Consider the following 21,007-nt stretch of genomic DNA (forward strand, 5'->3'; position numbering starts at 1 on the left):
GCTCTGTTGTTATTTTTCTTGCCATCTTGATTTCTTTAATCATGATTTAAAAAGTGCTTAAAGGTGCTTATTTTCATTTTTTAAAAGTCCTTAAAGGTGCTTTTTTCATGGGATGTTTTTAAAAAGTGCTTAATTTTCCCTTTTCGAATTTTATTAAATATTGTATCAATATAAAAATAATTCTCAAAAAAAAAAGAACATATCAATGTTTTTATCAATAATCTACGTTAATGCGGTGCTGAATCAATTTTATTTATGTTTTCATCTAATCTAATACCTTCAGTTCTCTGAGATTTAGAAACATAATTTATTTGCTTAAAAAAAGATAAAGAGAAAAAAACCTGATTAATTTTATAGATGTTCAAATCAAAAGTCGTGTGAATTCAGGTTACACTGATCTATATTTTCATAACACATTCTGCTATAAGGTTTAGAGTAATAATTGATTTGCTTGAAAAATTAAAAAAAGAAAAAAATTCAATCACTAGGTAGCTGTGCAACTTAAATATATTAAATAAAAGAAATTTTAATTTATACATTAAAGGGATTTTTAATTAAATTATAGGGGGGGGGGAGACTTTATTTGCTTAATACACTGAGCCAGGTAATATTGCTTGTTCAGAGTGTTCTAAAAGAACAGGTATTTTTGGCATTACGTATGACAATTGCATACATAGATTGTTATTTATTTTCGATATCTTGAAAACAGAAAACATACCATCAATCGTATATTGTTTATTTATTTTTGAGTTGCATGTCAACTGATTGTGTGTGTTTCTAAGGAATATTTTTTTCAAAGATGCAGTATTCTATACTCTTTGTAAATAAAACAGGAGTATCAAATCTACGTGATTTCGCCGCTCTCCTCACTTCTTCTGGTTTCGGCAAATATTACTTTTACTCCCACGCCAGTACATTGTAGTTTTTTTTTTATTTTTTATTACCGTCGTTGAACTGCCGACCCAATTCTTGGGTTTACGACTACTAATGTTCCAACTCCGTAGCCTTGTCATTTTGAACAAAATCAAGTATTGGGAGAAATTTGCCTTCGTGGCAGACTTTTTGATGGAACTAACCCGCATTTACGTTACACGGAGAGGAAAACCACGAGAACCTCCCCCGGTTAGTCTGAGGGCTAACCCATGATCCGTCTACCACTGAGGATATTTCACGTCACCACTGTGGTCGGTGCAAGCCGGATACGGAATTCGTATCGAACAGCCATCGCTGGGATTCGAACCCGTTTCCCCTCACTGGAAGGTGAACACCCTATCTCGCGACTCATTCTAGCTTTTAATGATGATAATGTACAGCTGTGGGGAAAAAGCAAGATTTGCCGAAACCATGTGATGAGAGGAGAAAAGTGTGAAGAGTGGGTAAATCGCGTAGCCTTGTGACGCTTGTTCTATTTACTAAGGATATAATTATTCATTTTTTAATGCCAATTAAATCTTTTAAATTTGTGTGATGGAATACTCAGTGTATTCATTCAATCATATTCAGCTTTTTCTTTTCTCTATATTTAGTACTATATAAATGAAACTGAAAATTATGTCGGTTGTACTAATTAAGAGTCTATATAATCAAAGTGTGCATGTAAAATTGTAATAAATTGCAGAAATGAAAGGTGTGATTTTATTAATAATATTTCCAGAAAACAAATGTGTGAATAAAAAAAAGTAACACAAAGCCTGTTGAATTTATTTTAAATACATCTAACAATCATTTTTTTTTTTTAAAATTTAATCCTCTCATCAAAGCAAATTATATTAACTAGCTGACGTCTTCTATCTTTTTTTTTTATTCCTAAAATATCTTAGCTAGCCCGTATGATAGCGCTATATTATTACATTATAGGTGTTTAACCTTTTTTTAAGCAATATCGCAGGAAAAAAATATCGCTTTCAAGGTATGCAATGAATTTAGTTTTTTCTATTATTAACTTAATTATTCCTTATAAATAACTAAAAACAAGTCAAAATGTATATTAAACACAGTGTTGCTGCGACCGGGAATAAAAATCAAAAAAAGCCTCCACTGAGTATTACAAAATCATTTCCTACGATTTTAACATATTTCCTTTAAATTGAAAAAAAAAACATTGGTAATCATAAACAACTTAAATCATCTGTGTGTGTGTGTTTTTTTTTTTTTTTTCAATTTTACTTCCACCATAAATAAAATTTTCATGACGTAGCACGTACGAAGTACATAATTGCCACTTTTGACTAGATATTAGAAAATATGGTATAGTTCGTCAGTGCCGTAGCAAGCTTAACTCGCGCCCGGGGCACAATACCTTTTTAGCGCCCCCCCCCCTCACTCGAAAACCATCTATTATTAGAAGTAAAATATACTCGCAAAGTAATAAATAAATTAAGTAAAATAAATAAAGACATAGGCTCAAGCTAGGCATTAAATTTGAGACAAAAAATGTAGTTGAGAAAAGAAGATTAGATTTTGAAATGTATATGATCATCTAGAATTAGTTCAAAAGATACCCATTATTTATTTTACATATTTATAAAGAAATATTTTAAAAACACGCAGTTTTAAAACAATAAAAAAGTAAATATTTATTATCTCTAAGGAGATACATATATTTAATAATATGATTATAATACATTAATAAAACTAATTACTATGTATAAATTTTCCGCTTTTGATGAAGCAAATTTATCAATAATATCATCAAAGTTGATCATTTCAAATTTTTCTCTTTCCACACTTAAAAATGCTAAGTCACTTAGGCGATCTTGTCCCATCGTTGATCGTAGATATGTCAAAATTAATTTTAATTTGCTGAATGGCCATTCGCAGCTAGCAATTGATACTGAGATAGTCAGGAGTATTTGAAGTGCCACTCTCAGGTTTGGAAAAACATCTTCTCCATACGGGATTATAAAAGTAAGAGATTCTAATGGAGTTTTAAGTTCAATTTCTTTTCTACTGCGGAGTAACATTTTGCAGTCACATACTTCGATAAAGAGTTCTATTCCATTGAAATCTGTATTATAAAATTCCCCCAAATTTTTAAAAAAAATTTTCAAGGTCGTTATCAACATTATCCTTGTTTAATAAATTTTCAACGTCTAGTAGAAATCCAAATTTGAAATTAAGGTCACTTAATCGTGTAAATCCTGTATATATTTCTTGTTGGAGATGATCAAGAACGCTTTTCATAACGCGAGAAATTTCACTTTCTGCGGAAAGACTGACATCTCTAGCCAATTCTCCGGGCATTTTGCGGCGTCTTCTTACACGTATTGTTGCATCAATATCCCATTTTTCACAAAGAGACTTCGCTTTTTCTATTGCCTCTTCACAGAGCTTGTCTCGAATTTCGGCTAGTTCAGTCGCTAATGATTCAAGATCATGGAACGCTTCTCCAAAATTCATTCTAGGATCTTGTAATCTGAGCTGCACACGATCATTCCTCCTTAAGATTTCATATCAGAAATGAGCTGAAGTTATGAAACTAAAAAGACATTTTACTGCAATATATTTAGTTAGCTAGAGTTTTGGAGGACTCTAATCTTTACACTAGCATAGACACGACAACAACAACGAAGGTATAATAGCAGATGATATAGCGCAGTAAGTGACTGAAAAAGAATTCACTGTTTGCGTTTGGAGCGCATTAAGGGTTGTCTCATTTTCAAGCGCGGATATCTTTCTCTTCTTGCTCTGCTCGGAAATAACCTCATCGTCCAAGGAGGTGGAGCCAAGTGCCAACTCCTGGTCAGGGCCGGATTAAGAGCCTTAGAGGCCGTAAGCACTTACAAGATTTTGATGCTCATTAAATGTAATTAAAAATATCATCATAAATAAGTGAAAAATACTTTTCTTAAATAAAAATAGAATAAGTCTACAAAAGTGAATTTACATAACTGCAAGAGGAGGATCTATAATGGGAATAAAAAAAATAGAGCGTGGAGTCCCTCTGCGCGGAAGAAGTTAAACTTCGCAACCTGCGACGTTAATTGTAGAAGAATCAACAGTCAGCATATAGAATAGAATATAGAATAGAATGTAGAATAGAACATAGAACAGAATATAGAATAGAATAGAATATACAATAGAATACGGAATAGAATATAGAATAGAATAGAATATGGAATGGAAAATAAAATAGAATAGAATATAGAATAGAATAGAATATAGAATAGAATAGAATAGAATATAGAATAGAATAGAATATAGAATAGAATAGAATATAGAATAGAATATAGAATAGAATATAGAATAGAATAGAATATAGAATAGAATAGAATATAGAATAGAATAGAATATAGAATAGAATAGAATATAGAATAGAATAGAATATAGAATAGAATAGAATATAGAATAGAATAGAATATAGAATAGAATAGAATATAGAATAGAATAGAATATAGAATAGAATAGAATATAGAATAGAATAGAATATAGAATAGAATAGAATATAGAATAGAATAGAATATAGAATAGAATAGAATATAGAATAGAATATAGAATAGAATAGAATAGAATTATAATCTATTCTTTACTCTATTGTATACTATGTTCTATTCTATGTTCTATTCTATATTCCATTCTATATTCTATTCTATATTCTATTCTATATTCTATTCTATATTCTATTCTATACTCAATAGAATAGAATAAAGAATAGAATGGAATATATAATATAATATTCTATATTCTATTCTATATTCTATTCTTCATTCTATTCTATTCTATATTCTATTCTATATTCTATTCTATGTTGTATTCTACATTCTATTCTATATTCTGTACTATATTCTATTCTATATTCTATATTCTATATTCTATTCTATATTCTATTCTATATTCTATTCTATATTCTATTCTATATTCTATTCCATATTCTATTCTACTCTATATTTTATTCTGTATTCTATTCTTTCTTCTATTGTATTCTATATTCTATTCTAAATTCTATTTTATATTCCATTCTATTCACCGATGATCGAACCCAGGACCTGTGGCTCGGGAGCGCGAAGCGCAACCACTCAGCCACAGGGCGTTTCAAAATATTCTACACCTTCAAAATGTATCAACATACACAGTTAAAGCTCTCAATTAATAATAAGTAAACTTTATAAATGAATCTTTGTATGTTACTTCAAAAAGATTTTTCTTTTTTGGAAAATTAGTTAATTATAGAAAAAGAGAGTTTTGTATTCAAAACAGGCTGATAGAGCGATTGTTTTATAACACATATTGAACACTAATTTTATTGTAAATTTTCAAATTGTCAGAGCGGAAAAAAATAAAACTATCAGTTTTATTTATTTTTATTTTGTTTTTTACGGCAGTCGTAAAGACTTCGAAGAATCTTTAGGGATTTTGCTTCTTTTTTTAGCCTCGTTGCATTATTAAAATTTAGAAAAGATTAATAGTTTTAAAATCAAATCAAGTCTCCTTTAATATGGAATTAAAAAAAATAAAATTAACACATACTGATTACAGATAGAGTCGCACTGTTTCAATGTGTTCAAGTTTTAAATATTCAATTTTCTGGTGTACGCGGAAAATTAGTAACTGATGCTTAGAAAAAATGATTACAAAAACCTAGAAAAAATTATTAATTGAAAAATAATTACTCAAAAAGCGATTACGTAAAAATGATTACGCAAAAAATGATTACGTAAGAAGTGACAACGTGAAAAGTGATTACTCAAAAAATGAATACTAAAAAAATATGCAGCAGGAGGCAAGCGGCTCAACTTGGCAGCAGGATGAAAACAACTCAACTCAGCAACAGGAGAGAAACAACTCAACTTGGCAACAGGAGGCAAATGACTCAACTCAGCAGCAGTATGGAAACAACTCAACTCATCAGCATGAGGGAAACAACTCAACTCAACTTGGCAGTAGCAGGAAAAGAACTCAACTCACCTCAGCAGCAGAAAGAAAACAACTCAACTCAGCAATGGTAGTTAATCATGACAACCCATCAGTAACAGGGAAACAACTCAGCTTAGTAGCACGAGAGAAACAACTCAACTCAACAACAAGAGGCAAACAACTCAACTCAATTCGACAGCAGAAGGGAAACAACTCAACTCAGCAGCAGGAGGAAAACATCTCCTGAGATTGAAATAAATAGACATCAATAGCATTTTAGTTTAAACCATGATCTTGTGTTAGAGCTTATAACCGAAATTTTTTTTTAAAGAAGATTTCTAGAAATATATTTTTCTTCATTGGCTGCTTGTGGTGTCCCCCTAAGCTCTGGTGCCCTAAGCCCGTGTTAGTATGCTTAATGGTTAATCCGGCCCTGCTCCTGGTGAACGAACTATATGTAGTTTTTACTTGTCTTGCAAGATCATAACGTACGTAATACAGCAGAAAATTAGTACAGTATGTCTTGAAAAAAAGTTCATTCAAGATAAAGCTATACTTAAAAAATACTCCAAATTGAAACTTTAAATCTATTAGTAGCATTGTTTTTCATTTTAAAATTAAACTTATTTATGAAAAATAAAAAGATTTAATCGAAAGCAAAAAAAAAAATTTAAAAAAAGGAAATGTTGGTTTTTAAAATTTAGTTCTTTTTAACAGTTTAGAAAAATTAAGGATTATAAATTTTTTTAGTGCCATTTTTTAGTGCTTCGCACATGCCATATATATATATATAACCGCCGTTGAGCAGCTGGCCCAATTCTTTCTTGGGTTTACGACTATTAATGTTCAAGTCCATAGCCTTGTGATTTTGAACCCAATTCATAAGACAAGGGAACTCCTGGATCAAGTATTGTGAGAAATTTGCCTTCGTGGAAGACTTTTTGATGGAACATTTGCGTTCTATGGAGAGAGAAACCATGAGAATCTCCCACGGTTAGCCTGACGGACAGGGACTCTAACCCATGTTCCGTCTACCACTGAGGATATTTCACGTCAGCACTATGATAGGTGCAAGCCAGATGCGGACTTCTTTTCGACCAGCCGTCGCTGGGGATTCGAACCGGGTTCTCTTCATTGGAAGGCGAACAAGCTATCGCCTGAGCAATCGCGCCCTCTCATGCTTACTTCCAAACTGACTCGCATGAAGGGAGGACGCTTTCCTCAAACTGGATTATCTTAATTTTTTTCAACGTTTATTATACATTAAATTTTCCCTTAATTTTTTACAACGTTTATTATACATTACATTTCCCCTAAACTTAAGCTTTTATTCTTTATTTCCTGTAATTAACTAGATTATTGATTCAATTAATTTTTTTAATAATTCAATTTAAAATATAACATGTGACTCTTATTTTCAGAGCACACACGTGCTATAAAACACATTATATCATTGAATCCATATCTTATGTGATTTTGTAATTAAATTGTTGACAAATTATGATTTAAAAATCATTTTCATCATGTACCCTGATTCCTTTTAACCACATTAAATGAAATGAAAACAAAATATGCATACAAATGATATAATGTGGCACTTTTTAAAAACGCTACGCACCATGATTAAAGGAATGGTAATGGCAAGAAAAATATTAGCTCAAATTTTAATCTTCAATTTTAGAAAAACCTCGAAAGTAAGCCAAGGCTGAGTCTACAAATGAGCCGATAGTGAAAAATATATAGATAGGTTTGAGTTTAATTTATCTTGGCTGTATCGAAAAACATGCCAAGAACACGAAAAATGCCGAACTAAATAACGCGAAAATTTGTGTTGTTGTTGCCATCAAACTAGGAAGTTATTCCTCTTCTTTTCTCAGATTCCTATTTTCTAGTTCAATCGAGTCAATGGAGCGACTTCTTTTGCCCAGAAATAGGCAGCCAAAAGCGTTATCTGTGTTATTGACTCCTTGTTTATCAATAGGAAAGTGCTTGGCCAAGGGAAAGTGAAAGTGCAACTACTAATAATCAGCGACTTCTTTGTAGTGAAACACCCGTTTATTCTGTGTTACTATGATTCGTCATTAAGTTAACTGATAATCTCTTCTTACTTCACTACTCTGAACATTCAATCTATATAGCCAATTTTGGTAAAAGTATTTATCAAAAGCTATTTTAAATTTACATTGTTAGTTCTGCATTCTGTTTTATTATTAGAGTAAGTGATAGTGACCAAATATTTTTTCCATAATATTCTTGTAACTACAAACTTGCAGTTGTAAGTTGTGGTACTCAAGGTCAATTCAAATCTCGCGCATTATTGTTTTACTCTTATGAATTTAAAGGGAGCGTTGCTAGGACAACATAGCTTTATTTACAGTTATGATGTTTGACATATTTTTGATCTTGTAGTGAATGTATATATTTTTCCCCTTTAAAGATGTATTTATAACTGAAATTAATTATATTCCTAATTATATATTTAATTGTTGATATCGATGGTGTTAATATGAAACGTTTTATGCCGTCATTAACTTTATATTTGTTCATCCAAAACCGCATATTGCAGGAAGTCTAAGTATCGGCCCTTACAAGTGGTGACCCTGGCATGATTTGAACTAGCCACGTTCTGATAGGGAGTCAAAATAGGCAGTGGCATTTTAATGCATGATCGCATATGCATGGGTAATCGGTCGGCCATCTTCTTCTAATATATATATATATAGATAAAGATAGATGGATAGATAATATATATAAATATTTCACTTACAAAAAATAATGAAAACTCTTTTATATCTCCATCCTATTTACCGTGCAATAGTGCTTTATTCAAATAATGTTTCATTTTGGAGGGGGTTTTGTCCCCCAAACCCTCCCCATAACTGTGCCTCTGGTAATAGGTGAAGGTTGCGACAACTTGTTCATAATGATTAGCAACCCCTAGTACTTTTCTGTAAGACTGACACAAACACTAAAAGTACATCCAACATCAAGATAGTTAATAAAGCTACACTTTCCTATCAATGAACAGTTAGCATTCATAAAAATAAAACATTGATGCATGGGATTTTATTAGCATTGAGCACCACAAAGCAGGGTTCCTGATTTTTTTTTAAAAATTAAAATAATACGATTTTTTTGATTTAAATCGGATTTTTTGATTTAAATCAGGTTTTTTTGATTTTTATTCAAATACACTGTAAGAAAGTTAACTTATGATTAAAAATTTCTTATAAATGTTTAGTCAAAATTAAATTAACATTAAAACTATATTATAACAATGTTTTAGGAGCTCTAACTTACTAAAATAATTTTTCGTTATAATACACAGCTTTGAATGCATGGCAACCATTTTGGAACAAATGCATGATTGAAATTTAAAGACTAGATGAAATAGAGAATTTAAAAGGTACATCAGGGATCTGTTTAGGTTTTTCAGAGAGGCGCCAATTTTGTGAAAATTTAGATATAATTTGCAAAAATAAAAAACTATATTAAAAATTCAACAAAAAAATATTGTAAAAATATTAATTTATCGTTTCTAACGAGAAACAAAAATAAAATTTTAAGAAAAACTATTTTGTGAAATTATTCTACAGTTTTTCCTAAAGTTGAATTTGTGAAGATAAATTTGGCTTGGATAGACCCCTTTACTTTAACTATTAAAGCAAAGTTTCAATTAGCAAACCATAATAATTTTAATTTAAAATTGTGATTTCTTTTTTCCCTCTTGATTTTTAAAATGACAAAATAAATGTAACAGATTGTGTTTATAAATGTAGTCATTCATCAAAAAATAAATAAATATTTAATCTATATATTTTTATATTAAAATATTCATTTTTAATCCTACATCAATAAAATATAATGTAGATTTTAATTCCATGCTTTTTCAATCAAAAGGTAGAATTTTAATTAACATTATTTGGATATTTTTTTTCTGGAAAAAATTCATGTTTATTAATTACTTTTTCCAGCTATAATGTCTATATTAAGACAGGCAGCATTAAATGTTCATTTCAATCTGTACTTTCAATCTCAAGAATCAATAGATTTTTAAAAATGTAATTTTAAAAGTGTTGAAATTTAACACACATCAAGAAAGAAAGTAATTTTGTTAACTAAGAATAATTATAGCAATTTATTTAAAATAAAATGTAAAACTAAGATAGGAAAATAATAAAAGTATCAATAATTGAAACACTGTTTTTTAATTTTTACCATCAATGTATATAAAAAAAAATCTGTTGATTTAAATCAATGATTATTTTAAAAAAATCATTTGATTTGAATCATGATTTAGATCAAGCTGATTTAAATCAACAAACCCTGCCACAAAGTCACCTGTCAAAATTTGAATTGATGTCAAATAATTTTATTGAACAAATTAATCTCTCTCAGATTTTGTTTTTTTGAAATTCTGAAAAAAAATATAAAAATTCGATTTATTAAGCACTGCTTTTAAAAGTGATTATTTTTCATTTTTAATTAATTTTTTTCCCCTACAGATTTTAATCTACAAAGACCTGGCTTCTGATAAACTGGTTATCAAATTTAGATTTATCTATCGTAATTAATAGGTAATTATCACATTAAAAAGCCTTTTGATGGTCTTTAATCAGTTGTCTCCAATTTTTTTGTACCTGAGAGCATTCTGTAGAATACAATATGGATAGCGGTTATCATTGATATTTACTAGAACAGCTTACAGTTTGTGCTTTTATCTGCACAGCATCTGTGACAACTTGGGCTCAGTTTCTATGGACTTATCAAAAATACGCTTTATCAAAACTTGACCGCTTTAATTCAGAAGTAAAATATTATAACAGTAAGCCCCTTTGCAGAATCGTGGCGGCATTGTCGCAGAACAACAGCATGTTCTTGCAGAAAGAATTTTCTTTCGGGAAGTAAAAAGTTTTTTTTTTCTGCTGAAATTTTGGTAAAATTTTATCTTTTCTACAGAACTATATTTAAAGATGCCTTTCTCGCTCATCCGAGGGGGAAAAAAGGCTTGTTATTTTTTGATTCTCATTTGAGAATGTTGAAGTAAAAGTTTGGTTTTTATATTTAAAGATGCCTTTCTCACTCATCGGAGGGGGAAAAAATGCTTGTTATTTTTCGATTCTCATTTGAGAATGTTGAAGTAAAAGTTTGGTTTTTATATTTAAAGATGCCTTTCTCACTCATCCGAGGGGAAAAAAATGCTTGTTATTTTTCGATTCTCATTTGAGAATGAAGTAAAAGTTTGGTTTTCTTTCGCGTGGCAGAATCGAAACGACACACTACATTGTCGCAGAATGTTGTAGAGTTCTTGCAGAAAGATTTCTCTTTTTGAAATTAATTTCTGTCTTTCTGTAATTTACAGGTAATGTTTGAATCATGCATTTAGGTAATCACTTTTTGACAGGCTCAATTTACGCTGATTATCATCAATCAGTGTAATATTTCGATTGCATTTTCGACAGTTATTGATATTGATTTTCATGTGGACTTTAACTTTCCCGATACATTTCAAACAATATGGAAAATTCGAATCATGCATTTGAGTATTTACTTTTTAATGCAATAATTCTAATGAATTTTTGGAAGTTATTGCTATTGATTTCTCCATAATTTTTAAATTCGATAATCTCGAAACAGAAACAAACCTAATCTCGAAACAAAACACGCATTTGAGGAGTCCGATTCATGTGATTTCGTCAAAGATCTTTTTTCGGCAATTACTACTACAGATTTCATGACTTTTAATTATTTTTTTATTGTGATAATTATTTACGAAATACAAAGAAAGAAATCATTTGTGCGCCCCCCCCCCCAGCAAAATGCAAGAATATCACCCATAATATTAGACCAGAGGTCGCCAAAGTGGTCTATATAGACCCCCAGGGGTCTATTTAACAAAAGCGGGGGTCGATTTGAGACAGGGGGGCGAATGGGGGTCGATCCGAATCGGAAGGGTCGATTGTGGGTCGAAAGAAAAAACAGTTCTCAATACGCAAATCACACATACCAAATTAAGAATGTAAAATTTGTGAATTTTTTTTTATAATTGACTCAATATCAGTATCTTTATAAAACATAAATTAATAGACGAGCATTGACGTTACAAATGCAAATATCATACGCAGTTTCAGCTATCTTTGCAAACTGCGTTGAATATTTGCAGTGTCATTATTAAAACTTTTATAGTTTTGGATAATTAGTTATTGTTTCGATAAAACCATTCGTTTGGTTTAGATATCAATTTTAATTATCANAAATAAATTAAATGTGGAGTTTCGAGGGGATTTAAGATTAAAATTGACCAATTTTGAACCCAATATAGCAAACCTTGCAAATAAACACCAGGCACACCCATCTCATTGATAAAGAAGAAATAAATCTGTAATTACTTTACTTATTATTTCTACTTATTTGCAATTACTTATTATTTAATAAAAATTAAGGTTCAACATTAATATATTTTTCATAATACTATTGTTACAGAATGTACTATTACTTTAATAAATGTCTAATATCATAAAATAAATGTACAAACGCAGTATCTAATGGAGTATTATTTTAATTAACAGAAAATTACTTTTATGGGGGTCGATGGAGATTTCGAAAAATTATATAGGGGTCAATGATCAAAAAAGTTTGGCGACCCCTGTATTAGACTTAAAAATTATTACACAATCAATTTAAAAATATATGTAGTTTTTTTTTAAAAAACACAGCTCTTTTGTTAATTTAAATTAGTAGCATATATGTTTGTTATTAAAAGTACATTTGCAGAAAGACATAAGTACCAGAGAGTTATGTCGCAGATAGCTCGAAAAAATTCTGCCATTGGGGTTTTCTTTTCTGCAGAAATTTTTGTTCTAATTTTTTATACAGTTATTACTATTGACTTCCACATAGTTATTGAAATCCAATACTTTTAATACCATAATATTTATTATGACAACTGAATCTCGAAAAAAAAACCACACATTTAGTAACCCTATTTAGAAAAGTCTGACTTGCGTGATATCGTCCTTAATCTGTTTTTCTGGTAGTTACTGCAACATATTTAACGATTTTTTCAATTATTTTATTTAATCTGATGGTGATTTTTAAAATGAGCAAAAGAAAATAGTGTTTTTCCCCTACAAAATGCTAGAATATCGCCCATAATGCTAAAAAAAATTACTGAATTAATATTGAATGCGAATAATTGAATACGAATTAAAAAAATTATGTATTCAATTAAAGAAATTATTTAATTTGATCCTAAATTTTTTTTTTTTAAGTTGACGATTCTGTTACTTTAATTTAGTAACATGAATATTTGTTATTTTTAAAAGTATCTTGCAGAAAGATATTAGTATTAGAGGGAAGATTTTAATATTAGAGAGGTATGTTGCAGAAAGCTCGAAAAAATTCTGCCACAGGGACAATAAATATAAGATTAGACAATCTCACTTATTGCTACTTAGAACAAGGCTGACTCTTTTTGAGAAGGAATTTATACCCATAAAGAAACAGGATGGCATCTCTGAATTGTAACAAATAATAAATAAAATGATAAGTTTAAAATTACAGCATTTTTGTTGAAAGAGAACTTAAATATATTTATGCTGGTCATCCAGCTGCAAGCATATATCAAAGGATCAGAAGTTCCTCAAGCATAAGGTTATGAACTCTTGGTCTATGTCAGTCTTCTTTATTATCTAGAAACTATAGTTATGTATTCTGTAATGAACTGAGGCAGCAAATTTAGAGTTAATTTTTTTTATCTATTATCAATTTTCCTCAAATTGTGACATTCAATTTTGAAATTTCCTTCTTTCGAGTTAATTTTCTTTTTTATTAGTTTCATATAAAGCAAAAGCCTGAATTTTTATCTGAGTGAAACCTCATATTACATCAAGCCACAATAAATTAATTCGAAAGCATTTTTCAGTTTTTACCTTGAGGTCTAGCTTGTTAAATTAGTTGGCAGTTAGAGGCAAGCTTGTCAAATAAGTTGCCAAATATTTAAGTCACGATTAAAAATCTAATACCCCACCAATTTAAATGCTATTTCCGACATTAATTCGTTAGAAAACATTAAATTAAGTAAATTCAGATCAATAAAAGTACCTATTCACTGACACTCGGAGAAAAAGTTCATAATTATTAAGCGCCCCTAGCGGCATACATTGACATTTTCAGGCATGGATTCTTTTGCAATTCATTATCCTTATGATATGCCTTTCCCTTCCCTAAAATGTTTGTTGTCTTATTCATACTCACCCAGTGTTTTGAATATAGATTGATGTATGATTGTTTTCACTTTATAGATAATGGTTGTTAACGTTGTTGAAGCTATTGAATTTGTCAAAGATTTGACACAAGATCAACAAGTAAGAAATACAGTTCAGGGAAGTGTAAAAGGTGGCCTAATAGTTGGTGGTGCTGCTACACTTGGTGCAATATGTTTGGGACCAGTTGGTCTGGCAGTAGGTAATACCAGAAAGTTTTCATTTCTCTCATACCATGAATATGTGTATATATACATGTAACAAAGTAAATAATCGCACCCACATTTAAATCACTTGAAAAAAATCATTGATGTAATGAAAAATAAGAATTATGATTTTTTAATCATGAGAATTTGAACCTGAAGGGTCATCATTTATGAAATATTTTAGATTTTTTTATTGTAGCCCTATTTTATATCGGATATTGCACTTGTTATTAAAATTTTCTGTACTTATGAGTTGTTTTATAGGGACAAAAAATAATAATTTTTAAAGACAGGATTTTACAGGAAGAGGAATTGTGATGCTTTTTGCTTGTTTAATGTTAAGGAATTGCAGCAAAAAATCTTATTTGATACTGATTTGTTATTTCAAAAGAAGCTTAATTCATATTTTTCTCATTCAACTTGAAGAGAATTGCAGTGTTCTCTCTAAGGGTTTTTTGGAGGGCGGCTTGCCCTTTGATCCCAATAAATGCACCCTCTTTGCCCTTTTTGTAAAAATAAGCCATCATCCTTTAAAAACACTGTCTTTTTTATTCAGATTCCATTTTGAAAATAATTAATTCACTTTTTTTATAATAATTACACATTGATAAAACTATATGTCTTTATAGGTTATATTCTGATTACTATTCCAAAATTGACTTTGTTGGGATTATTCTCAACTGGTTAAACTTTTATAATAAGTATCTTTTTTTTGAGAGATTGATAAATTTTTTTAAGTGATTTTAAATATTAAAACCAGTTTTTAAATAAGTATCTTTTTTTTAAGAAAATATCTTCAAATAAATATTTTCTTAAAATGCACCAGTCAAAGTTCATTTTCTCATAATGTTTTGTTTAAATTATAGAGAAAAAAAAAGCTTTTAAGCAGTTTATTAATTAATGTTTTTTTGTTAGTTTACTTTTTTTTATAAAAAAAAATATGCACAGAGCATGCCTTTATTATTTATATTAACTACAAATTTTTCTTATATTTTGATAATGAGAGAGAGATTTTCTTTATGCAATATACTCATAAGATTATATGAGAGGTTAAGTTAAAAATTGTTAAAGATAAAATTCAGTTATTACATGATGTTATACATTTTGATAAATATTTACAATATTGAGCGAGTGCCGTTAGGGGGCCATTCACTAATTTATATTTGTAATATGGACTAGTTTGCTCAATTCTCGATATATCTTTATCAATTCAGTATTTGTCACTAATATTAATCTTATAAATGTTTAAATTGGGTATACATTTTTTAAATTGAAATGTAACTAACTGTTATTTTAATTTAATATAATATTTTTTACCCAATTGTAATAAAGTGATTATTAATGTTAAGAGCAACATTGAATGTTTTAAAAATTGTGCCGAATATGTCTTTATGGAATGACTAAGTTTTTGCCAAGAATTTTTTTTTTCTTTAAAGAAATTATTTCATAATGAATATTAAAAGTCTTTGTAAATTGTTTCCTGCGAAATATTTTTTATGTATGGGTGATTCTCCAAAAACATGACAATTTTCAAATCCCAAATTCTTAAAAATAGTCTCAAAAAATTTATTATTATGCTTTATATGTCACTCAAGAGAAAAGTAAAGGGAAAGTGTTAAAATCATCTTCTAACTCAAAAAATGCCAGGAATGAGATATTTTTTCGTAAATTATTGCTGCAAAGTCAAAAGTGTTTAATTTACTAGAGTCAACACATTCTTACGCATGGCATCATAACATTTATTTAAAGTTTTCACATATAATAGAAATGTGTAGTTGAATGTTAGCAGAAACTGTTAGATATCTTAGTTTATATTCAGAATGTCAGGTTAATCTAATCTCAAAGCATTTTATCAATTTAACAGAATGGTGGGAATAAACGGGGCGGTCACGCAGATAACTGAAAATCCGCTCTTTTTTCCACAAATTATTTAAAAAGTGACATGAAAACCTTGAGTGACAGAGGTTTAGAGAGTCTCATGAAAACCTTGGGAAAACTTTTAAATTATATATTTGTTAAGTTAAATGATAGCGGTTGTCATATAAATATATTGCTTTATACTTCTAGATAGGCTTAATTTATTAATATACTTTAAACATTGAAATATTTTTGTAAAAACTTTAAATAAATCAAGTTAGTTTAAGAAAAATTTCAGACATTTAGGTAGTTTTTAAAATTTTTTGGAATTTTTAAATAAATAATCTTTTTATAATGCATGGAAAAAATTATGTCTTAAAAGTAAAAAAAAAAAAATGACTTTCTATCTCAAGCCAGTCTTGTAATATTTTATTTGTACATGGTATTGTTAGATTTTTATCGAATTACCCATATATAATATGAAAACTTTCAACAATAGAAGAAGAAAAAATTATTAGTCTGCATAATTGAAATATGTTTTTTTTCCCTCTAAAATATATTTGTGTCCTTATATTTTGTTTGCATTTCGTTGGAAAATTTGGCTTACACCCTGCAGTAGGGGGCAAGTTATTAGAACATAGCGAATGTTGAAGAACTTAAAGATTTTAAGGTCTTCAGTTCTTTTAGTATAACTTTTGGAAAAAATGATGTTGATGTGGTTATCATATAAAAAAAGTAATATTTTTTTTAATGTTCTCATTACTTTTTTGACCTATTTTCAAAATTGTGAAGAAAAAAAAGCTTATGAGTTTTTTGAAAAGGTTTTTTAGATTTTTTTTTTAATGTTTTTGCCAGTATTTTCAGAGGTTTTGTATAAATGTTACAAAATTTCTTCGAAGTTTTAGCATAAATAAATCATGCATTACAATAATTGCAATTACATTATAGTTTTAAAATTACATCAATAATGATCACAGTTATCGTACATTATTTTCGGTCTCAATTTTAACTAGCAACCATGTTACTAGCAATGAAACTATCATTATATTACTAAACTAGTGCTCATTAAGAGAAATGTGCAAAATTCTTAATTATGAATGAAAGCTGGAAACATCTTGCTGCATAAAAGCACTTAATGATGATCATATGAATTTTTAAAAAAATTTAATTTGTTTTTTAAATTTTTTAAAAAATATTATTTTTTGTGATTGTGCCCACAATCTGTCACATTTCATCATACATTCCTGTATAAATTTTTATTTAGTTATTTATGCATGTAGTGTATCTACCACTACAAAAATATAATTCCAATTCACTAGTATATAAGACATTATATTGGGGACTACTATATTGGGGTACCTTTTCATAGATGATGGTTGACACTGTCTATATGACTATCCCTACATTGGTGACCTTTGGACGTGATGTGAACACGCCTATCTTGGCAGAAACGCCCACTTCTGTCTACCATAATGATAGATGCTCCACATTGAACAGTTGACTCTCTACTTGTGACTGCGCCATTAACCACTTCCTCGTGCTGTTGCTACTCTGTTTTGATCACACACAACGTATACACTCTACTGCTAATGGCTACACAGGAGCGACTACGAAGGTGAACTTAATACAGCTCGCATGATCAGCACTAAAAAAAAGTATGGTTATCTTATTACAGCTCTCCTGGCTTCTTACAAAACAGCACTGAGTCAACTAGTGGTATCCGTTTATTGAATTCTATCAATGATATAATTCTGTTGGGGGAGTACTGTAGTGTATCTACCACTACAAAAATATAATTTCAATTCACTAGTATATAAGACATGTTAACTCGATTCTATGGTGGAGTGCCTTTTCATAGATAAAGGTTGATATTGTCGCTAACTACTCTCCTCACAATTTATTATTTATTTTTTTTACGAAATGAAATTATGGTTGGTCTATCTGTATCTTCTATTATTGTAAAATCTCTTCATGTATTTTTGTAGAGTAATTATCAGATGAATTAATTTTTTAAAATCGGAGTGAATTACATTGGGGTAATAATGTCAAATTTGTGTTTAAGGAGGCGCTGTTGGTGGAATTGGAGCTGCAATTGCTGCTAAAGATACATTTAGACCACTTCCTGAAGTGGTGGCAGATATGTCTCCTCAAGACAAACAGCGGTTAGCCTGTAGAGTTGAACGTTTTGTGCAAGACTTCAATGTCACTGATATTGCTTCCCTTGGAGTATTGATTGCTGGGAACGAAAGATTGAGGGTAAGACTGGTCGGAGAGCTTATTCAATACCTCACTACAGAAATGCAGGTCGCAATAGCTTAGCTCTTACATATTGATGCTATATGTGCCAAAGATATTACATATCTCATGTAATATTGTCATTTATGTAATATCATTTATGTATTAAATTCAAAGCTAATGAAGTTCATTAAGTTCAGTTAATATTTTATCTTTATCTCATCTGTTAAAAAAAAAACTGCATTTTATGTTTATTTTTCTTTTCAATTGACTGGTATTTTATCTAATTTAATCACAAAATTTTCCTACCATTTGTATTTTATTAAAAAAATTTCCTAAATTTTTGAAAATTATTAAGTTAACTGTTGTATGTTGTTAGTTTCTTCGAACTTAATCAAAAAAAAAATTTCTTGGTTTTTGTAATTTTATGGAAAATTTCTTAAAATTGGGAGAATTTAATTCCGTTTTGTATTTTGCCTGTATCTCTTTTTTTTTTTTTAAATAAAATCCTTTGTATTTAATAGAAAATTTCCTTAAATTAGAAAAATTTTCTTCATTAGACTACTATATTTTACCAGCTTCTCCGAATTTAATCAAAAAAATCTGTTAATTTTTGTATTTTATTGAAATTTCCCTAAAAGCGGGAGATTTACTGAAATAATTTTTGCTGAATGAAAATAAACCTTATTTTGCCATCTGGATCTTTGATACACTCGGTTTGCACCGATATCATCGTTAATCCATACGGTGTTTCAATCATTATTTCGACTATTATTGCTGTAGGTTTTAACATTATTTAAGAAAATAAATAAATAAAAAAAAATTAAACAATTTTATTGTAACGACTTCCTCGTTTTTTCGGCAGTTATTGCTAATAAAGTGCTAATTCAGGCTTTAAATGCTAATGCTATCGTTCTCCTGTTTTTTTGTTTTCTTTAAATTTCGGTTGTTTCTCAGTTGATATTATTTCTACTGGTATAATTTGAATCGGCCATTTAAATAGTAACTTTTTGCGCTCAATTTGTACCGATAGTATCGTCAAACCATGTAGTGTTTCGATTGTATTTTCGGCAGTTGTTGGTATTGATTTTCACGTGGTTTCTAAGCGTTCCAAGATATTTCAGGCAATATGAGCAATTTGAATCGCGCATTTAAATATTTAATTTTTAGCAAATTATATCGATTTTTCACCAGTTATAGGCAGCTATTAATTCAGGCATAATTTTTAAAATCCGATATTTTTTTGATACGATATTATTTATTACAACAACTGAATCTCAAAACTACACGAGTATTTGAGTAACCCCTTTTTGAAGGAATTTCGTTGCTGATCTTTATTTCGGTAGCTGCGAATTTCACGATTTTTTTTTTTTTTAATGTGATGATGATTCACAGAATTTATATTTTACATATATTTTGAGCATTCCACAAAGCGACCTTGCATACCGTGACTATATATGTATTTTTGTATTTAAATCATAGTTTATTTGAAACTAAATTAAAGAATATTCTTACTACCTACAGGGTATCTGTGCACCTGAAAAGTCATGAATTTCGGTATTGAGCAAAATTTGTCATGAAATATTATAATTTTAAATATTTTTTTAAACAAAATCGCGCAAAGTCATAGATTTAGATCTCCGAAAAATCTAATTTTTAAACTAGAATTACCCCCTCCCCCAATTTAATGGTGTTCCGAATACCTGAATTTGTAACAAAACCCCCACTCACAGTCATGTTTTATTAAAATATAAAATGTTTTATGTTCGTTGAAAATTATGGTGTTCTTTCTAAAAATGAAAGAAAAAACATCATTTCTAGAGCGAATTATCTTTTAAACTTCTGAGATTTCAGAATTTTTGTTATTATTTCTTTTTTATTTTATCAATTTCAAATTCTACCTGAAGCAAGCCAGTCATTGGCCAATTTTTTTAAAATTCGGAAATGAGAACAGAAAAATCAGGAGGATTTCTTTCCTTTCCGATGAACAGGAAAAGTATCTTTAGAATATAATTCTGCAGAAAAAAATAATTTTTTTTTTGCTTTTGTATTTTTTTCAGCTATTTTATTGCTTCAACTCTTTCTTTGTTCTGTTTTTTAAATTTAAAATCTATAAATATGAGGATGCAGTGTATAACAGTTTTGGTTATACCTATCATTTCAATTAATGTTATTATAATGCTTTTTTAAATTCATTGTGTTTTTGTCGGAGAAAATAGTAACTTCAATAAGTCATGAAAAATTCTTGGAATTAGTCATAAAAAGTCATGAATTTGAAAATTTAAAATGCAGCGGATACCCTGTACCTACACTATATATGTATTTTTGTATTTAAATCATAGTGTATTTGAAACTAAATTAAAGAATATTCTTACTAAAATCAAGATTTAAATTTTTTTTTAATGAAATTCACTATTTTGTGAGGTACTCTGTTAATTTCATTTCTTATCTGTTTACTTAGTTTTTTTGTGCAGACGATAATATTTTTCTGACAGTAAATATTTACATTTTGAAGAACTTCAGAGATTTACAAATGTTATGTACTGTGTTAGTAATTCATTTTTACATGAAAATAAAATTTGTTAAAATATG

The 21,007-nt window shown here is 29.1% G+C and overlaps 1 protein-coding gene across 2 annotated transcripts; it reads left to right on the forward strand.

Moving 5' to 3' along the window:
- The first annotated feature begins 7,614 nt into the window (after positions 1-7,614).
- Positions 7,615-21,007, forward strand: LOC107440841 (protein C19orf12 homolog). 2 transcript variants are annotated; one of them, XM_016053899.2, is made up of 3 exons: positions 7,615-8,068; positions 14,157-14,319; positions 18,243-21,007. In XM_016053899.2, exons 2-3 carry the CDS (start codon positions 14,160-14,162, stop codon positions 18,497-18,499), a joined length of 417 nt encoding a protein of 138 aa, XP_015909385.1. In that variant the 5' UTR covers positions 7,615-8,068; positions 14,157-14,159; the 3' UTR covers positions 18,500-21,007. The 2 variants fall into 2 exon arrangements, with proteins under 2 accessions (XP_015909385.1, XP_015909386.1); XM_016053900.3 differs by having other exon boundaries at positions 7,801-8,000.

Source organism: Parasteatoda tepidariorum, chromosome 6 (genome assembly GCF_043381705.1).
Source record: "Parasteatoda tepidariorum isolate YZ-2023 chromosome 6, CAS_Ptep_4.0, whole genome shotgun sequence".
NCBI classification, from domain to species: Eukaryota; Metazoa; Arthropoda; class Arachnida; order Araneae; family Theridiidae; genus Parasteatoda; species Parasteatoda tepidariorum.